This window comes from Trachemys scripta, chromosome 9 (genome assembly GCF_013100865.1).
Source record: "Trachemys scripta elegans isolate TJP31775 chromosome 9, CAS_Tse_1.0, whole genome shotgun sequence".
Taxonomy (NCBI): Eukaryota; Metazoa; Chordata; order Testudines; family Emydidae; genus Trachemys; species Trachemys scripta.
Window position 1 is genome coordinate 45,537,910 of NC_048306.1, and position 21,886 is coordinate 45,559,795.

General features: G+C 46.4%; 1 protein-coding gene across 1 annotated transcript in view; it reads left to right on the forward strand.

The window, feature by feature from the left end:
• The first annotated feature begins 1,860 nt into the window (after positions 1-1,860).
• F8 (coagulation factor VIII) overlaps positions 1,861-21,886 on the forward strand; it is a 90,064-nt gene continuing 70,038 nt past the window's right edge. Inside the window, exons 1-5 of the mRNA XM_034781379.1 lie at positions 1,861-2,550; positions 10,964-11,088; positions 13,533-13,655; positions 14,368-14,580; positions 20,113-20,184. Of these exons, the coding sequence (XP_034637270.1) occupies positions 2,390-2,550; positions 10,964-11,088; positions 13,533-13,655; positions 14,368-14,580; positions 20,113-20,184 (694 nt within the window). The 5' untranslated portion in view covers positions 1,861-2,389. The remainder of the gene's footprint in view (positions 2,551-10,963; positions 11,089-13,532; positions 13,656-14,367; positions 14,581-20,112; positions 20,185-21,886) is intronic.

A 21,886-nucleotide genomic window follows, 5' to 3' on the forward strand; every position in this document is an offset into this window, starting at 1 on the left:
CACGTGCACATAGGCACATACACACTGTGGCGTCAGGAGGTATCAAGGTTAAACTTCTAGTTGGCATTGGATCAAACTGGTGTGGGATCTCTGAGAATCCAACAAGCTTCAGTCATCGGAAGTCACAGATGGTCTTGGATTTTAGATACCCCAATTTTCACCCCACTCCCTTACACACTGGTGGCAGCTGTCACCATGAACAAAGGATTTCCCCCATAAGCAGTGGGGTTGATCTCCGCGGCCCATTCATTGTTTTGATTCCCTTCTGGAATAGCAGGTATTGGAAAGAGAGACCTGTAGCTGTTGTATATAAGCCACTCAACAGCCATCTGATGGCAATGACTAGTCTGGGGGTATTTGGATCTGGAGCTTTGCTTTGGTATGGTTACAATGTATGATGTTAGCATGTGAGGCTATGTTGATCACTAGAGCTACACAGCCCTGCCTATCTGCAATAAGCCATATGTATCAATATCATGAAGAGCAATAGAAAGCTGGCTAGATTGTCGGGCTCAACGGGTAGTGATCAACGGCTCGATGTCTAGTTGGCAGCTGGTATCAAGCAGAGTATCCCGGGGGTCGGTCCTGGGGCTGGTTTTGTTCAACGTCTTTATTAATGATCTGGATGATGGGATGAATTGCACCCGTCTTGCTCTGTCAATCTGTTTCCTCACTTCCCCAGGTGGATATTGTAGTTTTACGAATGCTTGATAAAGATCTTGTAGGTGTTTGTCTCTGTCTGAGGGGTTGGAGCAAATTCGGTTGTATCTTAGGGCTTGGCTGTAGACAATGGATCGTGTGATGTGTCTTGGATGGAAGCTGGAGGCATGTAGGTACATATAGTGGTCAGTAGGTCAGGAACCTACTGATCTTTATCAAGCATTCATAAAACTACAATATCCACCTGGGGAAGTTAGGAAACAGATTGACAGAGCAAGACCGGTACCCAGAAATCACCTACTACAGGACAGGCCCAACAAGGACAATAACAGAACACCACTGGCCATCACATACAGCCCCCAGCTAAAACCTCTCCAGCGCATTATCCACGATCTACAACCTATCCTGGAAAATGATCCCTCAATCTCACAGACCTTGGGAGGCAGGCCAGTCCTCACTTACAGACAACCCCCCAACCTGAAGCAAATACTCACCAGCAACTACACACCACACCACAGAAACACCAACCCAGGAACCTATCCTGTAGCAAACCTCGTTGCCTACTCTGTCCCCATATCTACTCTGGCAACAGCATCAGAGGACCCAACCACATCAGCCACACCATCAAGGGCTCATTCACATGCACATCCACTAATGTTATATATGCCATCATGTGCCAGCAATGCCCCTCTGCCATGTACATTGGCCAAACCGGACAGTCCCTCCGCAAAAGAATAAATGGACACAAATCGGACATCAGGAATGGCAACATACATAAGCCAGTAAGTGAACACTTCAATCTCCCTGGTCATTCTATTACAGATTTAAAAGTCACTATCATTGAACAAAAAAACTTCAGAAACAGACTTCAAAGAGAAACAACAGAACTAAAATTCATTTGCAAATTCAACACCATTAATCTGGGCTTGAATAGGGACTGGGAGTGGCTGGCTCATATCAGAAGCAGCTTTTCCTCTCCTGGAATTGACACCTCCTCATCTATTATTGGGAGTGGACTACATCCACCCTGATTGAATTGGCCTTGTCAACACTGGTTCTCCACTTGCGAAGTAACTCCCTGCTCTCCATGTGTCAGTATATAATGCCTGCATCTGTAACTTTCACTCTATGCATCCGAAGAAGTGAGGTTTTTACTCACGAAAGCTTATGCCCAAATAAATCTGTTAGTCTTTAAGGTGCCACCAGACTCCTTGTTGTTTTTGACCTTGCTCTCCATGGACTGTGGGAGGCTGAACTTGACCCAAGCCTTGCTTTTTTCCCTTTGCAGCTGAGAGAGAAGGTGGGAGTAGGCAGAGACCACACCTAAATTCCCCTGGCTATCAACCCCTCCCTTCCACAACTCACTCCAAGATTTTGACTCAGTGGTTGCCTCAGAATACAAATAAACAACCTGCACCTGGAGTGCTGCAGATCAGGAAAAGTTAAAGCTTTGCTTGGCCTCCCTTTTCCCTTTGTTTTTTCCGCTCATCCTGTTGCTAATACCCAGAAGAGAGATCCCGTTGCTTACGCATGTTCCCCTCTGCACTGCTCCGGTCACAACGACTCCCTGTCCTCATGTCCTCGGAAAACTTTCCAGAGGTTTGACTGAGCCTGTGGGTGCCAGCTTCCCCTCATTTTTTCCTGTGGATTAAAGCTGCTGGATGGAAGATAAATCTTTTTCTTGTCGGAAATTTCTTTTTTTAATCAGGAACTCTTCTGCCTCCCCAGCATGAGGAGCACTATGCCGGGAGGAGTCCTGTGCTGCTTTCTGCTGGGTTGTCTCTTTCAGGAGAGCTTTGGAATCACCAGAAGATACTACATTGGTGCCGTGGAGACGGATTGGGACTATGTGCACAGCAGCTTGCTCTCTGTGCTGCAGGCACCAGCTGGGTAAGGCCATTTGTACTGTAAATGTTCTGACTGTGATGTGATGTCCATAGACAGCTCTCATTGTGGCTTTGAGGAAGGTGGCACCCTGCATCATGGTGGTTATGGTGCCCGCAAGGGAAATAAGGCAACTATAAAATATGTGTGTAAATGCAGCTGTATGTACATGAGTGTGTGTGCATCTGTTTGTGGGGGTATATCTGTTTGAATGTGCATGAGTGCATCTGTGCATGTGTGATTTAATCTGAGTGTGTGCATGTGTGTGAGGGCATTTTTCTGTGTGCATATCATATCATATTGTGTGTGTGTGTGTGTGTATACATGCAGAAACACACAATCTGGTTCTCCCAATGTCTTGCACATTACGTCTTCACTGGTGTCTATGCAAAGTGGATGTAGAATGCTCCCAGCAGTGCAGGTGACTCGAGAATTTTGATTTACTAGAATCCTCACACCTGCTTTGCACTCCATTTGCACAGGTGTAAATCACTGCACGTGGTTCACGGCAGGGAGAATCAGGCCCACAAACTCACTCTCGCGCACACTCAGACATACATATACATTCAACCAAGCACACACACAACACAGTGTAATTAGACACATGGATTAATTCTGTATTTGCTCGTGTAGCCAGCGAGAACAGCTTTGATGATGGAGTTTTAGGTTGTGTCATGTAGGGTAATTATTATTAACTATTACTTGTCCTATGCATTTTTCCATCCCAAATCTAGTTCATTTATTTGTGACTGAGACCTTGTATGATAAGAATTGCTTCTCCAGCTGGTACCAGCTGAGTATCCCCTTCCCTCACCCTGCTAGCTAAATAGGGTTCTGATTTGCTTTTTGATGAGTTAATAGCTGTGGACTGTGCTTTCCCTGTCCCACAGGTTATAAATGATATCGTAGTGACACCTTTAGTTAAGGTTGGCCATCACTTCCCCTTAGAACTGTTTTCAGTTGCTTATAATTTTGCCAAACTGTAACTGTTTTCGGCTGAAATTTTCCATGCTTGGTGTCTGCCTCAAGGGGAATATTTTTGAACATTTCATTAGACGTGGTTTGGCCATTTCCAAGAATGAGATTAGGGGGAAATATGTGGTTTTGCCCATGTGAATGAATTGTAAGAATTTTTTTGAGAAGTTCTAGCACCTGGGTACTTTGGATCAGGGACAGGAAATTTGATGGGGGAGTTGCCCTAGACTGGATGTGCCTTTTGCTTTTCCTGGGAAAATCTGTCCAAATTTGGCCAAGTCCGAGTCTTTGAAAAATTGCAGTTTTCACATGTTCTGTAGAGATTTGTTAGACTTTGACAGCTAAATTCTCCAAAGATGCCATCTGCATATGCACCATCCTCCTCGAAGTGACTGAGCATGCTCCATCCAGGGGCTGCAGGACTCTCCCTGCAATTGCTATGCCCAGGGGCGGCTCTGTTTTTTGCTGCCCCAAGCATGACAGTCAGGCGGCCTTCAGCGGCACGCCTGTGGGTGGTCTGCTGGTCACGCGGATTCGGCGGGGTTTCGGCGGGTGATCTGCCAGTCCCGCGCCTTTGGCGTACCCGCCGCCGAATGGCCGCCGAAGCCGCAGGACTGGCAGACCTCCCGCAGGCATGCTGCCAAAGGCTGCCTGACAGCTGCCCTCACGGCGACTGGCACGCCGCTGCCTGCGGCTTGCTGCCCCAGGCACGCGCTTGCTGCGCTGCTGCCTGGAGCTGCCCCTGGCTATGCCAGGCTGCCCTGGCACCAGGCACCACAGCTGTGAGCAGGGAGGCTGTGCCTCCTGTGCGCTCAGTGTTCCCACTGCTGGTGCCCAGGCAGCATGGAGGAGGGAGTGGCCTGAATGCAGAGTGCTGAGGAATTAGGGTGGAGAATGGGGGAACACAGGAAGGGGGGATTACAGGAGCCAGAAAGTGGGGAGAAGTAGTGGGAGACAGGAACAGGGAAGGGTAGGGAATGGCAGTAGGGGAGGGGGATTGGATGGAGCAGAGGGAGGGGTGGAGGCTGGGGTATATGGGAGGAAGGAAGATAGGAGCAGATGGGGGTGTGGAGGATAGGGGGCAGAAGTGTCTCCCATCAGTAGAGCACACTCCCTCCAGAACCTGGAATTGAACCCAGGAGACCTGAATCTCTCCAGTCCTCCGCTGTCAGCAGATGTCTGTAAAACCCACCAGCAGAGTGTGTCTCGTCCCTCTCTGATGCCTGGTCCACATACTCAGCCTGCTATTACTGTCAGTTACTCTACTAGCTCAAGTAGCAGAGGTCTGTACCAAGGAGCTAAAGGTCATAGAATCATATAATATCAGGGTTGGAAGGGACCTCAGGAGGTCATCTAGTCCAACCCCCTGCTCATAGCAGGACCAATTCCCAACTAAATTATCCCAGCCAGGGCTTTGTCAAGCCTGACCTTAAAAACCTCTAAGGAAGGAGATTCCACCACCTCCCTAGGTAACCCATTCCAGTGCTTCACCACCCTCCTTGTGAAAAAGCTTTTCCTAATATCCAACCTAAACCTCCCCCACTGCAACTTGAGACCATTACTCCTTGTTCTGTCTGGGTGTCTCAAGTTAGAGACTCAAAATTAGTGGACACTTCTGACAATATTGGCCTTAATTTCTCTGTGTCTCAGCTCCCCTTCCGTAAAATGGGGATGATACCCCCAAATCTCACAGGGATATTGGGAAGATAAATTCATTAGTGTTTTTGGAGCAATTTGATACTCTGGTGAGACCACCTTGGAAACTCCTAGGAGGAAATTAATAATAAGGCCTGGGGCCATACACTGAATTAGGAGAATAAAAAGAAATATTGAATATCTACCCATTCACTGAATGAGGCATAGGCTTTATGAAAATGGGACATGATTATGAACTTAGATTGTATGGTGGTGCAAGGGAGCCAAATTAAGGTTGCACAGGAAATCTCAAGTCTGGCCTTTCCTCACTTTTGAGGGCTTGACATTGCAACTTAATGGTCTTTCAGCATAGTTTGTTGGATGTAGTATATATTGACTTCAGTGCAGCTAGGCCACATTGCTGGGATTTTAAATCTATGGGCCAGATTCTGTTCTCAGTTAAATCCAGAATAACACCACAGACTTCCATTGTATTCCTCTGGGGTTTTGCTGGAGCAAGAGAACAGTATATGGTCTTCTAACTCTTATCACGTTTATTCAGTTATGCTCCAATGATGATATGGGAATTCATTCCCCACATTACAAGGGGAAACCCATCCTGTCTGCCATAGCGACTGCAAAATCAAGGAAGGTTTTTGGAATCACTGTGTATTTGGAAAAGAGGGTTCAGCCTCCTGAAATGTTTTATAGCCTCCCTTCCCTATTCTCCCACTGTCTCAACTTGAATGTCGCTTGAGAATGTTTTCTATCCTTTAACCATAGCCTGTTCCCTCTCCCTCTACAGCATCTCTATAGTCTGTCCATACCTCTCTTTCCCCACTGCCCAAACCCTAGCTTCTCATTTTCCTGGACTACAGTCACTTCCCCTCTTTGTCCTCTGCACTCCTCTTCCAGCCTGTCCAAAAAACCACTGCTAAAATCATTTTCCCCTCTGACTGCTCCACCATGACCCACCCTGCTTTCATGCCCCCTTGGTTCCCTGTCTCTTGGAAGCGATGCAGCAAAATACTGAGGCTCAGAATATGGGTGGTGTTAGAAGTGAGTCAAATAAGCCTGGTAGAAGCAAAGATGCCATGTGTGCATAGGCTCTTGATTAGTCCTAGGTGTGGGTATCATATGCTTTGCCTCTGTCCCCAGGGGGCACTGACATTTTATAAGGTTATCCAGGCAAATGGCAGAGGCCGTCTGGGAATGACGTCACAGCTTATCAAAGAATCATAGAACTGGAAGGGACCTCGAGAGGTCATCTAGTCCAGTCCCCTGCACTCAAGGCAGGACTAAGTATTATCTAGACCATCCCTGACAGGTGTTTGTCCAACCTGCTCTTAAAAATCCCCAATGATGAAGATTCCACAACCTCCCTAGGCAATTTATTCCAGTGCTTAACCACTCTGACAGTTAGGAAGTTTTTCCTAATGTCCAACCTAAACCGCCCTAAACCTAAACCGCTGCAATTTAAGCCCATTGCTTCTTGTCCTATCCTCAGAGGTTAAGAAGAACAATTTTTCTCCCTCCTCCTTCTCCTCCTTGTAACAACCTTTTATGTACTTGAAAACTGTTATGTCCCCTCTCAATCTTCTCTTCTTCAGACTAAACAAACCCAATTTTTTCAATCTTCCCTCATAGGTCATGTTTTCTAGACCTTTAATCATTTTTGTTGCTCTTCTCTGGACTTTCTCCAATTTGTCCACATCTTTCCTGAAATGTGGCACCCAGAACTGGACACAATACTCCAGTTGAGGCCTAATCAGTGTGGAGTAGCACAGAAGAATTACTTCTCGTCTTGCTTACAATATTGCTAATACATCCCAGAATGATGTTTGCTTTTTTTGCAACAGCATTACACTGTTGACTCATATTTAGCTTGTGATCCACTATGACCCCCAGATCCCTTTCCGCAGTACTCCTTCCTAAGTAGTCATTTCCCATTTTGTAGGTGTGCAACTGATTGTTCCTTCCTAAGTGGAGTACTTTGCATTTGTCCTTATTAAATTTCATCCTATTTACGTCAGCTCATTTTCCAGTTTGTCCAGATCATTTTTAATTTTAATCCTGTCCTCCAAAGCACTTGCAACCCCTCCCAGCTTGGTATCGTCCACAACTTTCTAAGGGTACTCTCTATGCTATTATCAAAATGATTGATGAAGATATTGAACAGAACCAGACCCAGAACCAATCCCTGTGGGACCCCATTCGTTATGCCCTTCCAGCATGAATGTGAACCACTGATAATTACTCTATGGGAACAGTTTTCCAATCAGTTATGCACCCACCTTATAGTAGCTCCATCTAGATTGTATTTTCCTAGTTCTTTTATGCTTCTGAGAGTGCGATTGACGACCGATGAAGTTACCCCTTCTGGAGGCAGGATGACTGGAAGTGTTCACCAATTACACTGGTGGCTTCCATGGCCCATTTGGGGGTTTGAGTGGGTGCCTGAAGATGTCTATGCTCTGTCTTCTCCTGGCTATGTGTCTGAAGGACTTTGATGGCTGAAACAGCTAAGATACACTAGCCTGCTGCTATCTAAACTAACTTCATCTAATGGAGACACTCAGAACTTATCTGTTACTTTTCCCCCTTGTTTCTAATTCCTTCCCTGCGTTCCAAGAGACTAAATCTATTTGGTGACTCCTGATGAGTGACAGGCATCCCCTTTCCTGGGGGTGAATGGAGTGGGGAATGGGGTCTCTGTGTATCCTATCAAAGTCTTGAGAATCTCTTCTCAGCCTCCAAGCCTTTTGGCAAAGGAGGACTGGATGGTAATTTAGGTCTTTAGCATGACAACAGTGCAGAGTGTTTACCTTGGCTGCCTCAGAGTTCTGAAGAAATTAATAGATAAGGAAGCCTAACAATGCTGATGAAATGTTCCAGGCGCTATCTGCCTTCACTTAGTTTGCTCTTAGGGTAAGAATTCTACTGTGATCTGATCTGATAAGAAGTCCTGCCAAAAATGCTTGGACATCCAAACTCTTATTTCACCTTTGATCCAGAACAAACTGGACTCTCCTTTGAATTTCTGGATTCTGCCCTGTTAATGATGATTGCAGGGAATGCAAAAGGAGCATTTGTGCGGCAGCAGCATCACCGTACATAACTGACTCCTCTTGGGCATAGTATTTAAGGACCAGAATCTATGCTAGTTTCCTGCTGGTGCCATTCCTGTGGCCTAGTGGAGTGGCTTCTGTCTTACAGTAGTATACCTGAGATCAGAATCAGGCCCTACAGCTCTGAATGCTTTTTTCAATTGCCACCAAAACCAGACTTTCCTGGCATAAAGATTCAAATAGTCTGACTCATTTCAGTGGAAAGACCAAAGCTTTTCATCTCCAGGGTGCCAGCTCAAATCTGGGACACATCACCCAGTGAGTACAAAATGGTACAATCTAATGACAGTACTGTGGCTAATGTGAAATGAGTTTGGTGATCTCAATTGCCAGTGGGCAAGGAGCAACAGAAATCAGAGCTATAACTGGAACTAACTGGCCAGCTCAGTAAAGAGGCCATTGACTGAATAAACCGTGGAGACTAAATTCATCTCATTTTCTCCAATCCATCCAGACCAGGTTACAGGCATATTGGGTGGGTGGCATGGAGATGCTTGCAGTGCTGCTATCTTGTTCTGTGGATTCAGTAGACAGTCACTCATCAGTAGAGCTTGGGGAAATTTTTCAGACATATAGTTCATTGAATGTGTCTATAACCTCAGCCCTTCCCAGTTTTCTTTGTCACTCAGTCCCTCTCCATTTCCCCTTTAGGAAAAATTAAGCCAGCTAATGTTATTACAAATGAAGGATTAGTCATAAGGGGAGAGAAATCTCTTCCATTTCTTCAAGGGGAAAAATAGCAACTGGTTTGTGTTCCAAAGAAAACATGCTGCAACAAACAGTGAGAGCATTCATTACTGGAAATGGTCTGTGGGCTGAGACTGATAATGCAGCCTGTACAATCCCTGGAGAAATTCAAAGCTTTGTTATCCTGAGAAACTTACTGGATTTCTTCTGGATAATGAGTTTGTTAAGCAGCTTAAAAAAAAAATCAATAGTAGGTCTAGGTGGTGCAGTCAGTGTGCTAAATCATTAAAGCTGCCTTCCGTCTCACAATGAGATAGCATCTGATTGCTAAGTGACCAGGGTGCAAATCCTAGTTAGGTATAAATTAAATGAATTTCAGGACCTCACTCTAATCTCTAAGCAGAATTCAAAACTATCCTGGCCCCTGCCACAGAGGATGAGAGCTGGAATACGGTATTGCCAAGGCATTGGACACAGGGCAGGGCTATCTGGGGTGCCAAAGACTGTATATGCAGGTCAGAAATGACATGCATAATTAACAGACTTCAGTATCTGAATATTCAGCATCTAACCTCCCTCTCTTGAGCAAGCTTATTGGGAAGCTCACCAAAGCTCACCGCCCCATGAGAAGGTCTGACACTTTGCAACCAGTAGAGGGCAGACAACCACATACACGTCTGTGGAACTGGCAATGAAAAATTCTGTACCTGACAGCCCCTGATGACAAATCAGCTTGTTTCTCTGCATATACTGGCCCCATTAAGCTGTAGCTCCTTGGCTTAGCATGTGGGGATTGCAAGGGCTGCATTATAACTAACTTGAAAGAAGTTGATCTTTCCAAAAATAATTTCTACAGATAATATCGATGTTTATTTTTATTTTTTCTATTTTTATCTATTTAAATTTTCACAGGAAATTATGGGGTGAGAGTCTGGCAATAATTATTTAATGATGGTAGATGTTGAGAATAAAAAATGTTAAAGCTCTATAAATGTTAGAACACAAATTGTCAACATCACATGTCAAAATATACAAAGTAAATATCCTTAAATGAAACTCTAATAAGTTCTCAAGCAGCATTTTTCTTACTTTGCTTATCTGTACATTTTGATTATTATCAATGGAAATATTTTGGCATCGGTTTGTGTGAGTACGTTGAAATTGACATTTACTGACATTTACCGATAAAAATCTAATCCTTCCAACCCTAATTATAACCCAGTGGTAAATTCCCAGTCAAAGTCAGGGCCCCATTGTGCAAGGCACTGTAAAAACATAGGAAGACAAGGGCTCTGTCCCCACAACCCTATAGTCTAATGCATGAAGGAAATCCATGATTTTAATCCACATGTCAGTCATTATGAGGGTCTTTCTCTTTGGATGAAGAGGGTCCTTATGAAAAGCATTCCACAGCTGAGCAGGTGCATTATGAGCTTTACTTTTCTTTAAAGCATGGGAGACTGGCTCCTACAGAAAGAAGGGTGCTAGATTAGATGGGCTAGGTGCTCTGAGCTGGTACAGTATATCTGATGTGCCTGCAGTTGAAAAGAGGTAAACATAAATGTTTGAGGAAATCTGGCAACCATGGGCCCTTGTATTATGCAGGATAAAGGATCACATAGAGCTTATGTTTCTTAGCAAGCTCTTACCACCTCAGATAGATAGTCACATGTTCACAATCAATCGATCAATCATACTCATCAGTGGATCTTGTCAGCATGTGTGTATTGTATAAAGTGGTAAGAAGTCTCATTATGATGCATCTTAAACCAGAATGACTCATCGTATTATGTTATTACGGATAACTTAGTAATAACATTTTAAAAACTCATGCAGCAAGTATTAGGAAATTTACAGGGTGTATTAGGACAAGTATTGACTAGAACTGACACAAGGGTATGATATTTTGGGGATGAGGGAGGAAAGGGGCATTTGTAAACACCTTATAGATGGATCTGTACAAACAGTGCTAATTTTTTCCTTCTTTAATGCAGAGCTTCAGGGGTCCAAGGCCAAAAGTTACCTATGTCTGGCATTTCCACTCGGTACAAGAAGGCGGTGTTTGTGGAATATACTGATTCCTCGTTCACACAAACTAAGCCGAAACCAGCCTGGATGGGTAAAGAGAATGAGTGTTAAATAGTCTAATGATCTATAGCTTTATATACATCTAATGGTCTTTATTTATACTAGATAGTATGGTGAGGAGAGTGGTACAGGAACCTAGGCAGATATAGTTTTAATTGGGGATATACTATATCATATACTACAATGATGTAGATAGATAGATAGATAGATAGATAGATAGATCACCTTTCATCCCAAAGAATCCCCAAACCCCTTACAAATTATACATAGCGATCACTTCACCCACCATCAAAATGCAGCCATCTATTGCAAAATACTAGTAATGACTTGCAATGCACTGCAGCATTAGTTTTGCAGCATACCAGCAAGTTTAGCATGATGAGGCAATGGGGAAGAAATTACCCAGGCAACCAAACTACCCTCTGAACAACACAAACCTGGTACAAGAAGGAGATGCAGTATATTCTCAACTCAATTTTCCTTGGTCCAAGTCAACATTTCCACTTTTTTCCCCCCTGCATAGTAACATTTCTGAGCTTTCACAACTTTCAGTTGCTTAAAAAGAAACAATTCTTTTAAACCTTAAGATGTTTATTTCTTAGTGAAAAAATACATTTCTTCCTCTCCAACTGATCTGTTTTTTGCTCATCCTTAGCATGATGGACAAGCTTGGCAATAAATCTATTCACATGCCATGTCTTGTTGGGTGCAGTGTTACTGTAACTGTGATGGTCACCCAACTTGTCTTCCTCATATCTTTCTGGAGTTTTTTGGGGTCTTTTTGGATACAATATAGGTTGAAGTCAGTGACATGTAACCTCTAAGGTTATTAAAAGTGCTCAATAAATTGAAGCCTCTTCAAGCACATTGCTAAATTATATTCCCTTTACAGCTGTGCTGATATTGCTGTTATTTTAAAGAGTGTTTTTTCTTTAAGGAAAACCCAGCAATGTTTATTTTCAGATAATATTTTTCTAGCTCCAGAGGACAAGTGGGATCTTGTTTCCTTTGGACTTGGGGGTCACTATCCAGGGTTAAACTCTTCAAAAAGCTCCAGTCCCATTTTCAGAACTGAGTTAAGCACTTAGGAGGTGCGACTGCAGCATGGGTAGGCATAGCCAAGCTAGATTTGGTCTAGCTAGCTCGAACACCAATAGCAGTGAAGCCACAGCTGTGTGAGCTATAAAAGCCATCCTGCAACCCTGGATATGTATCCGGCAACTAGCCGGTACTGCTACAGCATCATTGGCAGCCACGCTGGCTAGATTACAGCTAGCTCGGGTATATCTACACATGCTGCAATCACACATCCAATTGCAGTGGAGACAGACCCTAAGTCTGATTGAAAGTCTATGGGACTTAGGCTCCTAAATCAGGTGCTTTTGAAAATTTTACCCTGCGTCTGAGCTTTATATGCTTTTTAAGAGCACAACCCCTTCAGTACCCTCTCAAAGCCACAAGGATCACCCTCAATTTGCTTTTTATTTCTCCAGTCTTCATAAACACCTCAGGATTAAATTAAAGTAATGGAGATATCCCATCTCCTAGAACTGGAAGGGACCTTGAAAGGTCATCAAGTCCAGCCCCCTGCCTTCACTAGCAGGACCAAGTACTGATTTTGCCCCAGATCCCTAAGTGGCCCCTTCAAGGATTGAACTCACAACCCTGGGTTTAGCAGGCCAATGCTCAAACCACTGAGCTATCCCTCCCCCCTAATGGTTGCTGTGACACGTGCTCTGGCTCTGGAAGGCTGCACATGGCTTCCTGCCAGTGTCCTCCCCCTCACACTGCCTTAGTAACTAAGGAAGATTTATACCACATCATCCTAACTGACCCCTGCCTTTTGGGACAGTTTGGCCTGGGACCTGCAGAGTAACTCACATTCTGCTCATGACATGTTCACTCATAGACTCACGAGTACTAGCCGGGATCGCCTGGCTTTGCTTCAACAGCACGTTACGCCACTGTAGTAGCATCATAGAGTCCGAGGCCAAAAGGGACCACCAGATCATTTAATCTGACCTCCTGCATAGTGCTGGCCACCATCCCACCCAGCACCCACACACTACGCAGAATGTCCATCCGAACACTGTACAGAACTGGAGGCTGCAGGAGGGGGTCTCTCTCTCTCTCTGCCCCCCCCCCGCCCCCCCCAGGGTATCCTGTTCAATTCTGCCTGGAGAGCTCCGATGCCTCCATGATGCCTCCATGATAAGATTATGACGGATCGCCTGGGATAGTAGGGACTGGACTTGATGATTCAAGCGGTCTCTTCTCCAGTCCTATGTTCCTAGGCCTCCCAGTGTGATGTCCCCCACCCCCATACCTCTGGCTATTTCTCCAGTTATCAAGCACCACACACTCCTGGGCTTCTATTGTCCCTCTCCAGGATATGATTTACACCCCTTGTGTCTCTGTTTTTAGCTCAGCGGTTGTATGTACAACAGTTGCCCTGCAGTGTTCTCGCTCTTTCAGGTCTCCTGGGCCCCACCATCCGAGCTGAAGTCTATGACACGGTGGTTGTTACCTTTAAGAATCTGGCTTCCCACCCTTTCAGCCTCCATGCTGTGGGTGTGACATACTGGAAAGCATCAGAGGGTAAGTCTGGCCTCTTATCTCTGGCTCTGCAAAAGCTTACACAGTGCTTGTTTGCAGGAGGGCAGAGATATGGGAGCAGGGAGCTGAAGAATATTGTGCTGCATTCAGCGCTAAATGGAAAAGCAACCTTTTTGCCCAGGTTTTCTCATCAGAAACCTCATTCTCATGGATGCATTAAAAACAAACAACAACAAAACCCCACCTTACCACCCAGTGAGATTCCTGGGGCAGGGAAGAGGGAAAGAGAGAGAGTATTGTCATATTTTTAACTCCTGGTGGGTGTTCAGAGACCACTGATTAGGGCCATAGACAAGTGGGTTGGGTAGATAGATGGATAGGTGATTGGATGGTTAAGGGAAATTATCACAGGATTTTAATGAACCAGTTTGAAATCAGCAAAAGTCAAACAGAAACTGTCTATCCAGTAATAATCTGGTTTAAACTAAATAAGTATTCAGATAATGAACTAACCCATTACTTAGCTATTTAACATTGATCTTCTGTTTGCACTAAAACTAGCTGTCGGAAAGAGGTATCAGATGGTAACCAGCTGAATCTGGAGAGAGGCACAGAGAATGAGATGAGGTAGGGGCTGCCCAGACTGTTTTTAAGAATGATAATAATAAAACAAAGGGCAGTTGTGTGGTGACAGGTCATTGGTGCAGTGGATACGAGGTCATCAGTGGCAAATGGGCTACTCTTTTGGTTTTAGGGGCAAGGTATAAGGATGAGACCAGCCAGGCTGAGAAAGAAGATGACGAGGTGGATCCTGGTAAGACCCACACGTATGTCTGGGAAATCCTAGAAGACCAAGGACCAACAGAGTTTGACTCGTCATGTCTGACCTACTCCTACTTCTCTTACACTGACAGCGTGAAGGACATCAACTCTGGCTTGATCGGAGCCCTGCTTGTCTGCAGGCCAGGTGAGGGGCATGGGGAATCGGAAAAGTAAGTGGGTGGTTTAATCCAATCAACTGTTTAGTATTTTGGTCATGACTGAAAAGAAAACTTGAATCTTCCTTAAACTGAGTCTGAAGCAAAGGCAGGAGCCCTGGGAGGAACAGCATCTGTTGTGAACTGACAGATTTTCTGGTTGACACATTTTCCAAAGGGTGGTTTCATCCATTCCCAGTCCAGAAAATTAACACCTTTTCCAGTGCCATGATGGAAATAACTTGGTCGTCTGTTTCCCTCAAAGAATTTCTAGTATTTCCCAGAGATTCCAAAGCAGTTACTGAGGCAATGATATCAAGGTGTGAATGTTTGTCCACCTTTTTAAATGCTTTCATCTATGCCATGATTATTCAGTGTAAGTATAATCACTTATATGTAACCCTTCTGCCCATCTAAGTTGGCAGCAACAAGGGCCGGGTTCTGTATCTAGGGGTTCCGTTTCAATAACGCAATGCAAAACCGGCTCGAGCCCCCACCCAGTGACCTGGGACAATTACATACCACCCCCTGGGTGCCTCTAAGAGGCAATACTTCCCCTCTCGCAAGCACGGAGTCTGAGTGTAACAGAAAATGTTTAATAACATGAGGTAAATGACATCAGCATTAAATAGGAAAAACACCACAAACAGGATTCATAACACAAACCATGAGCAAAAAAACCCACCCCAGCAAGTTGGGCTGTGTCCTTTCCCTTGGGTTCTGGAAACCAGCAACCCAAGGATCACCAAAGTCCCAAAAGTCCAACAACCCCCCAAAGTCTCTGTCCCTGGTCAGTGCAGCCCCAGAGTTTGGGGGGGGGCATGCAAGGTGTTAAGGGGCACCTTACGTGATCCGAGGCCGACGGGGTTCCGCCGCAGCCTTCACCACGAGCCGATCCACTCCACCAGCTGCCCCGTGAGCTGCTCCCGCCGTCCCACGAACTGCTCTGGCAGCTGCTCCACTCTGCTCACCGACCTGTGAGCCGCTCAGCTCTGCTCCACTTCAGCCGTCCCTTGGGCCGCTCCCACAAGGCTCCGCTCTGCTCTGCTCCACTCACCGACCTGTGAGTCGCTCAGCTCCACTCCAACCGTCCCCGCAAGGCTCCACTCCGCTAGCTGCTCCGCCAGCCGCTTAGCAATATAGCTTCAGGCTCCCCCACTAGTTAACACAGCCTCAGTGATCTCAGCTCTTAATAACTTTAGCTCTTTTGTGATTTCAGCTCTTAGCAATTTCAGCTCATAGTAGGGGAGCCCCAGTGCTAGCGCACCACTGGCCCAAAGTGAATTCAGCTCAGCAGTCTGTAACTCTAATGGAATCAAAGTTAGCTCTGATATTCAACAGTGGAGAGAGGAGGTAGTACAATTGGTGTTTCAACCCCTCAGAGAGGGCCCATACCATCAGGTACAAACACCTGTCCCCATCCTCTCTCCATTCACTGGGTTTTGTAACCCATGCCCCTTGTCAAGCAAGTGCTACTTAGGTAATGGTGAAGGACTCACTTAGTCCTTCTGTCATACAACAGTTTCACTGGCCTTGATTCACAGAATCAGGGTAACAAAACTTTATTCTTCCTGTCCCAATAACAGAGAAAACTGGGGATCCCACACCAGCCAAAGTAACCACTTTGAGTTGCTGTTGTTTCATGCCAGGCGAGTGGGTGTGCCTATGCAAACAAGATCAGCCCCTGGACTTCTTTTCCACACTTGCCATAATTCACCACCAGATCTCAGGGTAGAGCTCATCCTGACTCTGCTTACATATACTTACATATAAGTATTTAAACCAGTTTCTTTACTCCACCTCCGACGAGGGGATTAGCACTAAAATCGGCCTTTGTGGGTCAGATTTGGGGTAGTGTGGATGGAATTCGACGTTATTGGTCTCCGGGAGCTATCCCACAGTGCTTCATTGTGACCGCTCTGGACAGCGCTCTCAATTCAGATGCACTGACCAGGTAGACAGGAAAAGCCCCGCGAACTTTTGAATTTCATTTCCTGTTTGCCCAGCGTGGAGAGCACAGGTGACCACGCAGAGCTCATCAGCACAGGTAACCATGATGGAGTCCCAGGATCGCAAAAGAGCTCCATCATGGACCGAACGGGAGGTAAGGGATCTGCTCGCCATATGGGGAGACGAATCAGTGCTAGCTGAACTCCGTAGCAGTAAGCAAAATGGCAAAATATTAGAAAAAGTCTCAAAGGCCATGAAGGACAGAGGCCATAACAGGGATGCACAGCAGTGCCACGTGAAAATTAAGGAGCTAAGGCAAGCCTACCACAAAGCCAGAGAGGCAAACGGAAGGTCTGGGGCAGAGCCGCAAACATGCCGCTTCTGCGCGGAGCTGCATGCCATGCTAGGGGGTGCAGCCACCACTACCCCAACCCTGTGCTTAGACTCCATCAATGGAGAATCACGCAACAGGGAAGCGGGTTCGGGGGACGCAGAAGATGATGATGATGATGAAGACAATGAAGATAGCTCACAGCAAGGAAGTGGAGAAACCGGTTTCCCCAACAGCCAGGATATGTTTATCACCCTGGACCTGGAACCAGTAACCCCCAAACTCACCCAAGGCATGCTCCCAGACCCTGAGGGCACACAAGGGACCTCTGGTGAGTGTACCTTTGTAAATATTACAGATGGTTTAAAAGCAAGCGTGTTTAATGATTAATGATTAATTTGCCCTGGCAATCACGGCCAGTACAGCAACTGGAAAAGTCTGTTAATGTGTATGGGGATGGAGCGGAAATCCTCCAAGGACATCTCCAGAAAGCTCTCCTTCATGTACTCCCAAAGCCTTTGCAAAAGGTTTCTGGGGAGAGCTGCCTTATCCCGTCCGCCATGGTAGGACACTTTACCACGCCAGGCCAGTAGCACGTAGTCTGGAATCATTGCATAACAAAGCATGGCAGCGTATGGTCCCGGTGTTTGCTGGCATGCAGACAACATCCATTCCTTATCTCTCTTTGTTATCCTCAGGAGAGTGAGATCATTCACGGTCTCCTGGTTGAAATGGGGTGATTTTATTAAGGGGATATTCAGAGGTGCCCGTTCCTGCTCGGCTGAACAGAAATGTTCCCCGCTGTTAGCCACGCGGTGGGGGGGAGGGGTGAAGTGATCATCCCAGAGAATTGTGGGGGTGGGGGTGGGGGTAGTTGGGTTTGTGCTGCATGTTAACCCGGAAACCACATCCCCTCCTTTTACATTGCAAACGCATTTTAAATGGCCAACCCAACGGGTCCTTGGTATGGGAAATGAGGGCGCTGCTGTTTGAAACCATTCCCACATGTTATGAAGGTTAAAAAAGCCAAAATACTGTGGCTTACCATGGCTGCCTGCAAGCTGAATTCTGTTGCCTAGCACTGCGTGAGTGATCTCTCACACCAAACCAGTAGGCCCTCAATATAAGAGGAAAAATGCGACCTTCTAACGAAGGCATATGTGCTGTGTAATGTGAACAGCAAAATTTAACGTGAAAGAGTGTACCCATTGTTCTCTAAAATGTCTTTTTTAACCACATCTTCCTTCTCCTCCACCAGCTGCAAATGTTTCTCCTTCTCAGAGGCTAGTGAAGATTAGAAGGAGAAAACGGCAGACTCGGGATGATATGTTCTTGGAGCTCCAGATGTCCTCCCACGCTGACAGAGCACAGCAGAATGCGTGGAGGCAGTCAATGTCAAAGTGCAAAAAAGCACAATATGAACGAGAGGAGAGGTGGCGGGCTGAAGAGAGCAAGTGGCAGGCTGAAGAGGATAGGTGGCATCAGCTTGCTGACAGAAGGCAAGAGTCGATGCTCCGGCTGCTGGAGCATCAAACTGAAATGCTCCAGCGTATGGTTGAGCTGCAGGAAAGGCAGCAGGAGCAGAGACCGCTGCTACAGCTCCTGTGTAACCAACAGCCCTCCTCCCCAAGTTCCATAGCCTCCTCACCCAGACGCCCAAGAACACGGTCGGGGGGCCTCCGGCCACCCAGCCACTCCACCCCATATGATTGCCCAAGCATCAGAAGGCTGGCCTTCAATAAGAGTTAAAGTTTTAAAGTTTTAAACTGCAGTGTGTCCTTATCCTTCCCTCCTCTCCCAGCGCTTCCATACTCCCCCACCCCTCCTGGGCTACCTTGACAGTTATCCCCCTAGTTGTGTGATGAATTCATAAAAAATGCATGAATGTGAAGTAACAATGACTTTATTGCCTCTGCAAGTGGAGCTCGAAGGGGGGAGGGGAGGGCACATTGCTGGGGCCCATACTTTGTGAGAAGTCTATGTCCATGTCAATTTCCTCATCACTCTCGTCGCCGCGCTGCAATCGCCTCCTCGCCTGGTCCTGGTTTTGCTTTGGCATGTTCTGGCTCTGCATATACTCCAGGACAATGCGTGTGGTGTTCATAGTGCTCATAATTGCCGCGGTGATCTGAGCGGACTCCATGATCCCAGTGCTATGGCGTCTGGTCTGAAAAAAGGCGCGAAACTAGTGTCTGATGGAGGGCGGAAGGGTGGGGCGAGTGACGACATGACGTACAGGTACAGGGAATTAAAATCAACAAAGGTGGCTGTGCATCAGGGAGAAACACAAACAACTGTCACACAGAATGATCCCCCCAAAGTTTGAACTCAAAACCCTGGGTTTAGCAGGCCGTTGATTTCACGGAGGGAGGGGGAAGCAAATGAATACAAAACAAATCTGGTCCATCTATTTTTACATCTTAAGCTGGCAGCAGACGGTGCAGCATGACCGATAGCCATCGGCATCTTCTGGGTGCTTGGCAGAAAATGCTGTATTACGACTGCTAGCCATCATCGTCAAGACGGTTCAATAGGACTGCTGGGTCTCCAGGAGACAAAATGAAGAATCAGATGCCCAGAGTGGAAAGTTTGGTTCAGTATTTCTTAGAGGAATCTGCTAAAGAAGTTTCCCGGGTGCCTCTGATTGAACTCACTGAGGAATATGACGATGACAGATATCAATCATAATACACCATCCACTGCCAAAAGGCAAGGAGCTGCTGCTGTGTAGCAATGCAGTACCACGTCTGCCGGCACCCAGATGACATATGGTGATGGTGAGCTGAGCGGGCTCCATGCTTGCTGTGGTATGTTGTCTGCACAAGTAACCCAGGTAAAAAGGCGTGAATCGATTGTCTACCGTTGCTCTGACGGAGGGGGAGGGGCCTGACATGTACCCAGAACTGCCCGCGACACTGTTTTTGCATCATCAGGCATTGGGATCTCAACCCAGAATTCCAATGGGTGGCAGAGACTGCGGGAACTGTGGGATAGCTACCCACAGTGCAACGCTCCAGAAGTCGACGCTAGCCTCGGTACTGTGGACGCGGTCTGCCGACTTAATGCACTTAGAGCATTTTATGTGGGGACACGCACAATGGACTGTATAAAACCGATATCTATAAAACCGGCTTCTATAAATTCAACCTAATTTCGTAGTGTAGACATACCCTGAGATACAACACCACCCTTGTTGTTTCTTTAACAGTGGCATCACCTCTCTCTCTCCTCTTGCTCGTAGGATCCCTGACCAAAGACGGAACCCAGGGCACGTTGCAAGAATTCGTGCTGCTCTTCTCGGTGATTGATGAAGGTAAGTACATGGTATGAAGGTGGCCAGATCCTGTATCCTGGCTTTAGAGTAGTCAGATTCTGCTGGTTGGGAGGGTTTGTGCCACATCTGGAATATTACAAACAAAGCCAGCCGAACGCACCTTAGAGTAGCTGGAGTTCACTGTCTGGGTGTTTCCTTCTTTGATGTATTTATTTGCTTTTAGGCTGGCAGAAGGGGCTGGAGAACAAAGTCTCTTTTTTTGATTGGCTGCAGAGCTGCTTCCTGAGTTGAGTCTGAACACAGTGGGTGTGTCAACACTGCAGTCTGAGGTGTAACTGCAGCACATGGGATAAACCAGAACTAGCTTTGATCTAATAAGCAATGAATCCACAGCAGCTCAGGCTTGCTGCTCAAGCACATACCCAGGGTCCTAAGTGAGGTTGGACAGTCCAAGCTGCTACCCTGGCGGTTGTGGATTCACTGCTATTGTTACCTGAGCTAGCTAGACCAAAGCTAGCATGGGTCTGTATCCCTATGCTGCAGTCCCACCTCTGACTGCAGTCTAGATTCTCCACTCTGCCAGCCAGAGGGGTGAGACACCAGGACTGGTATTTGAAATCTGGTCTCCTGCATCACGGCTCTGGAAGATAACCTCCACCTGGCCACGAGGTTCAGCATACTGGGCCACTGGTTTTATTCTCGGAGTGGGACTCTCATGACTCTAACTCACTTGATGATGTCCAGGTGCAAAGAATTTTTGCCGGCCCCTGCATTCCCACTAGCATATGGAAAAAACAGCCTTCAGACCACAGGGCAGTCAAACCCATAGAGGAAATCTAGATTGTGATGAGATTTACTGGTGCTGAGCAACCTCAACTCCTATTAACTTCAGTGGGACTAGAGGGTACTCAGCACTTTACAATGGGAACTGAGCACCTGTCAGGATCAGCCCCTTACTACCCCAGATACCCCCATCTCTCTCTCTCTGTCTCTATCCCCATACACCTCTTCTATGTATCTACCTATCTATCCCCACACACCCTATCTATCTATCTATCCCCCATACAACCCCTCTATGTATGTATGGATGGATGGATCTATCTATCGCCATACACACCCACATATCTAATCTAATCTATCTATTTCCGTACACCCCCTCTATCTATCTATCTAATGCCATACACTCTTGTGATAAATGAAGTGGGATAGCTCCCTTTTATGGAAAAAAAAGCTGTAACCTTGGGAGTTTAATACAAGCCTGGAGTGGCAAGTATTAATTTTTAGAGTCCTTGCAGGCTCCTACCTTCTGCACTTGAAGTGCCAGAGTGGGGAATCAGCCTTGACAACTCTATCTATCTAGTGCCATACAGCCCTCCCCCCATACACACCTTCTATGTAATCTAACTAGCTAGCTATCTCAGGGAATTGGAATGCACACATCATCACAATAACCCAAGTGCTAAGGCCCTGACCCAGCAAAGTACTTGGGTACATGCTTAATTTTAACTTGTCCTGCTGACCTCACACACTGCAAGTCATGCATGTCCTTGAGTTGCTTTGCTGCACCGCGGCCTCACTGATTAGCACCCAGAACAACAGTAGGGTTACCATATCTAATAAATAAAAAAAGAGGACCCTCCACGGGCCCTGGCCCCGCCCATTTCCCCACCCCTAGCCCCGCCCCAACTCCACCCCTTCCCCGCCCTAACTCCGCCCCCTCCTCCCTCCCACTCCCAGCCAC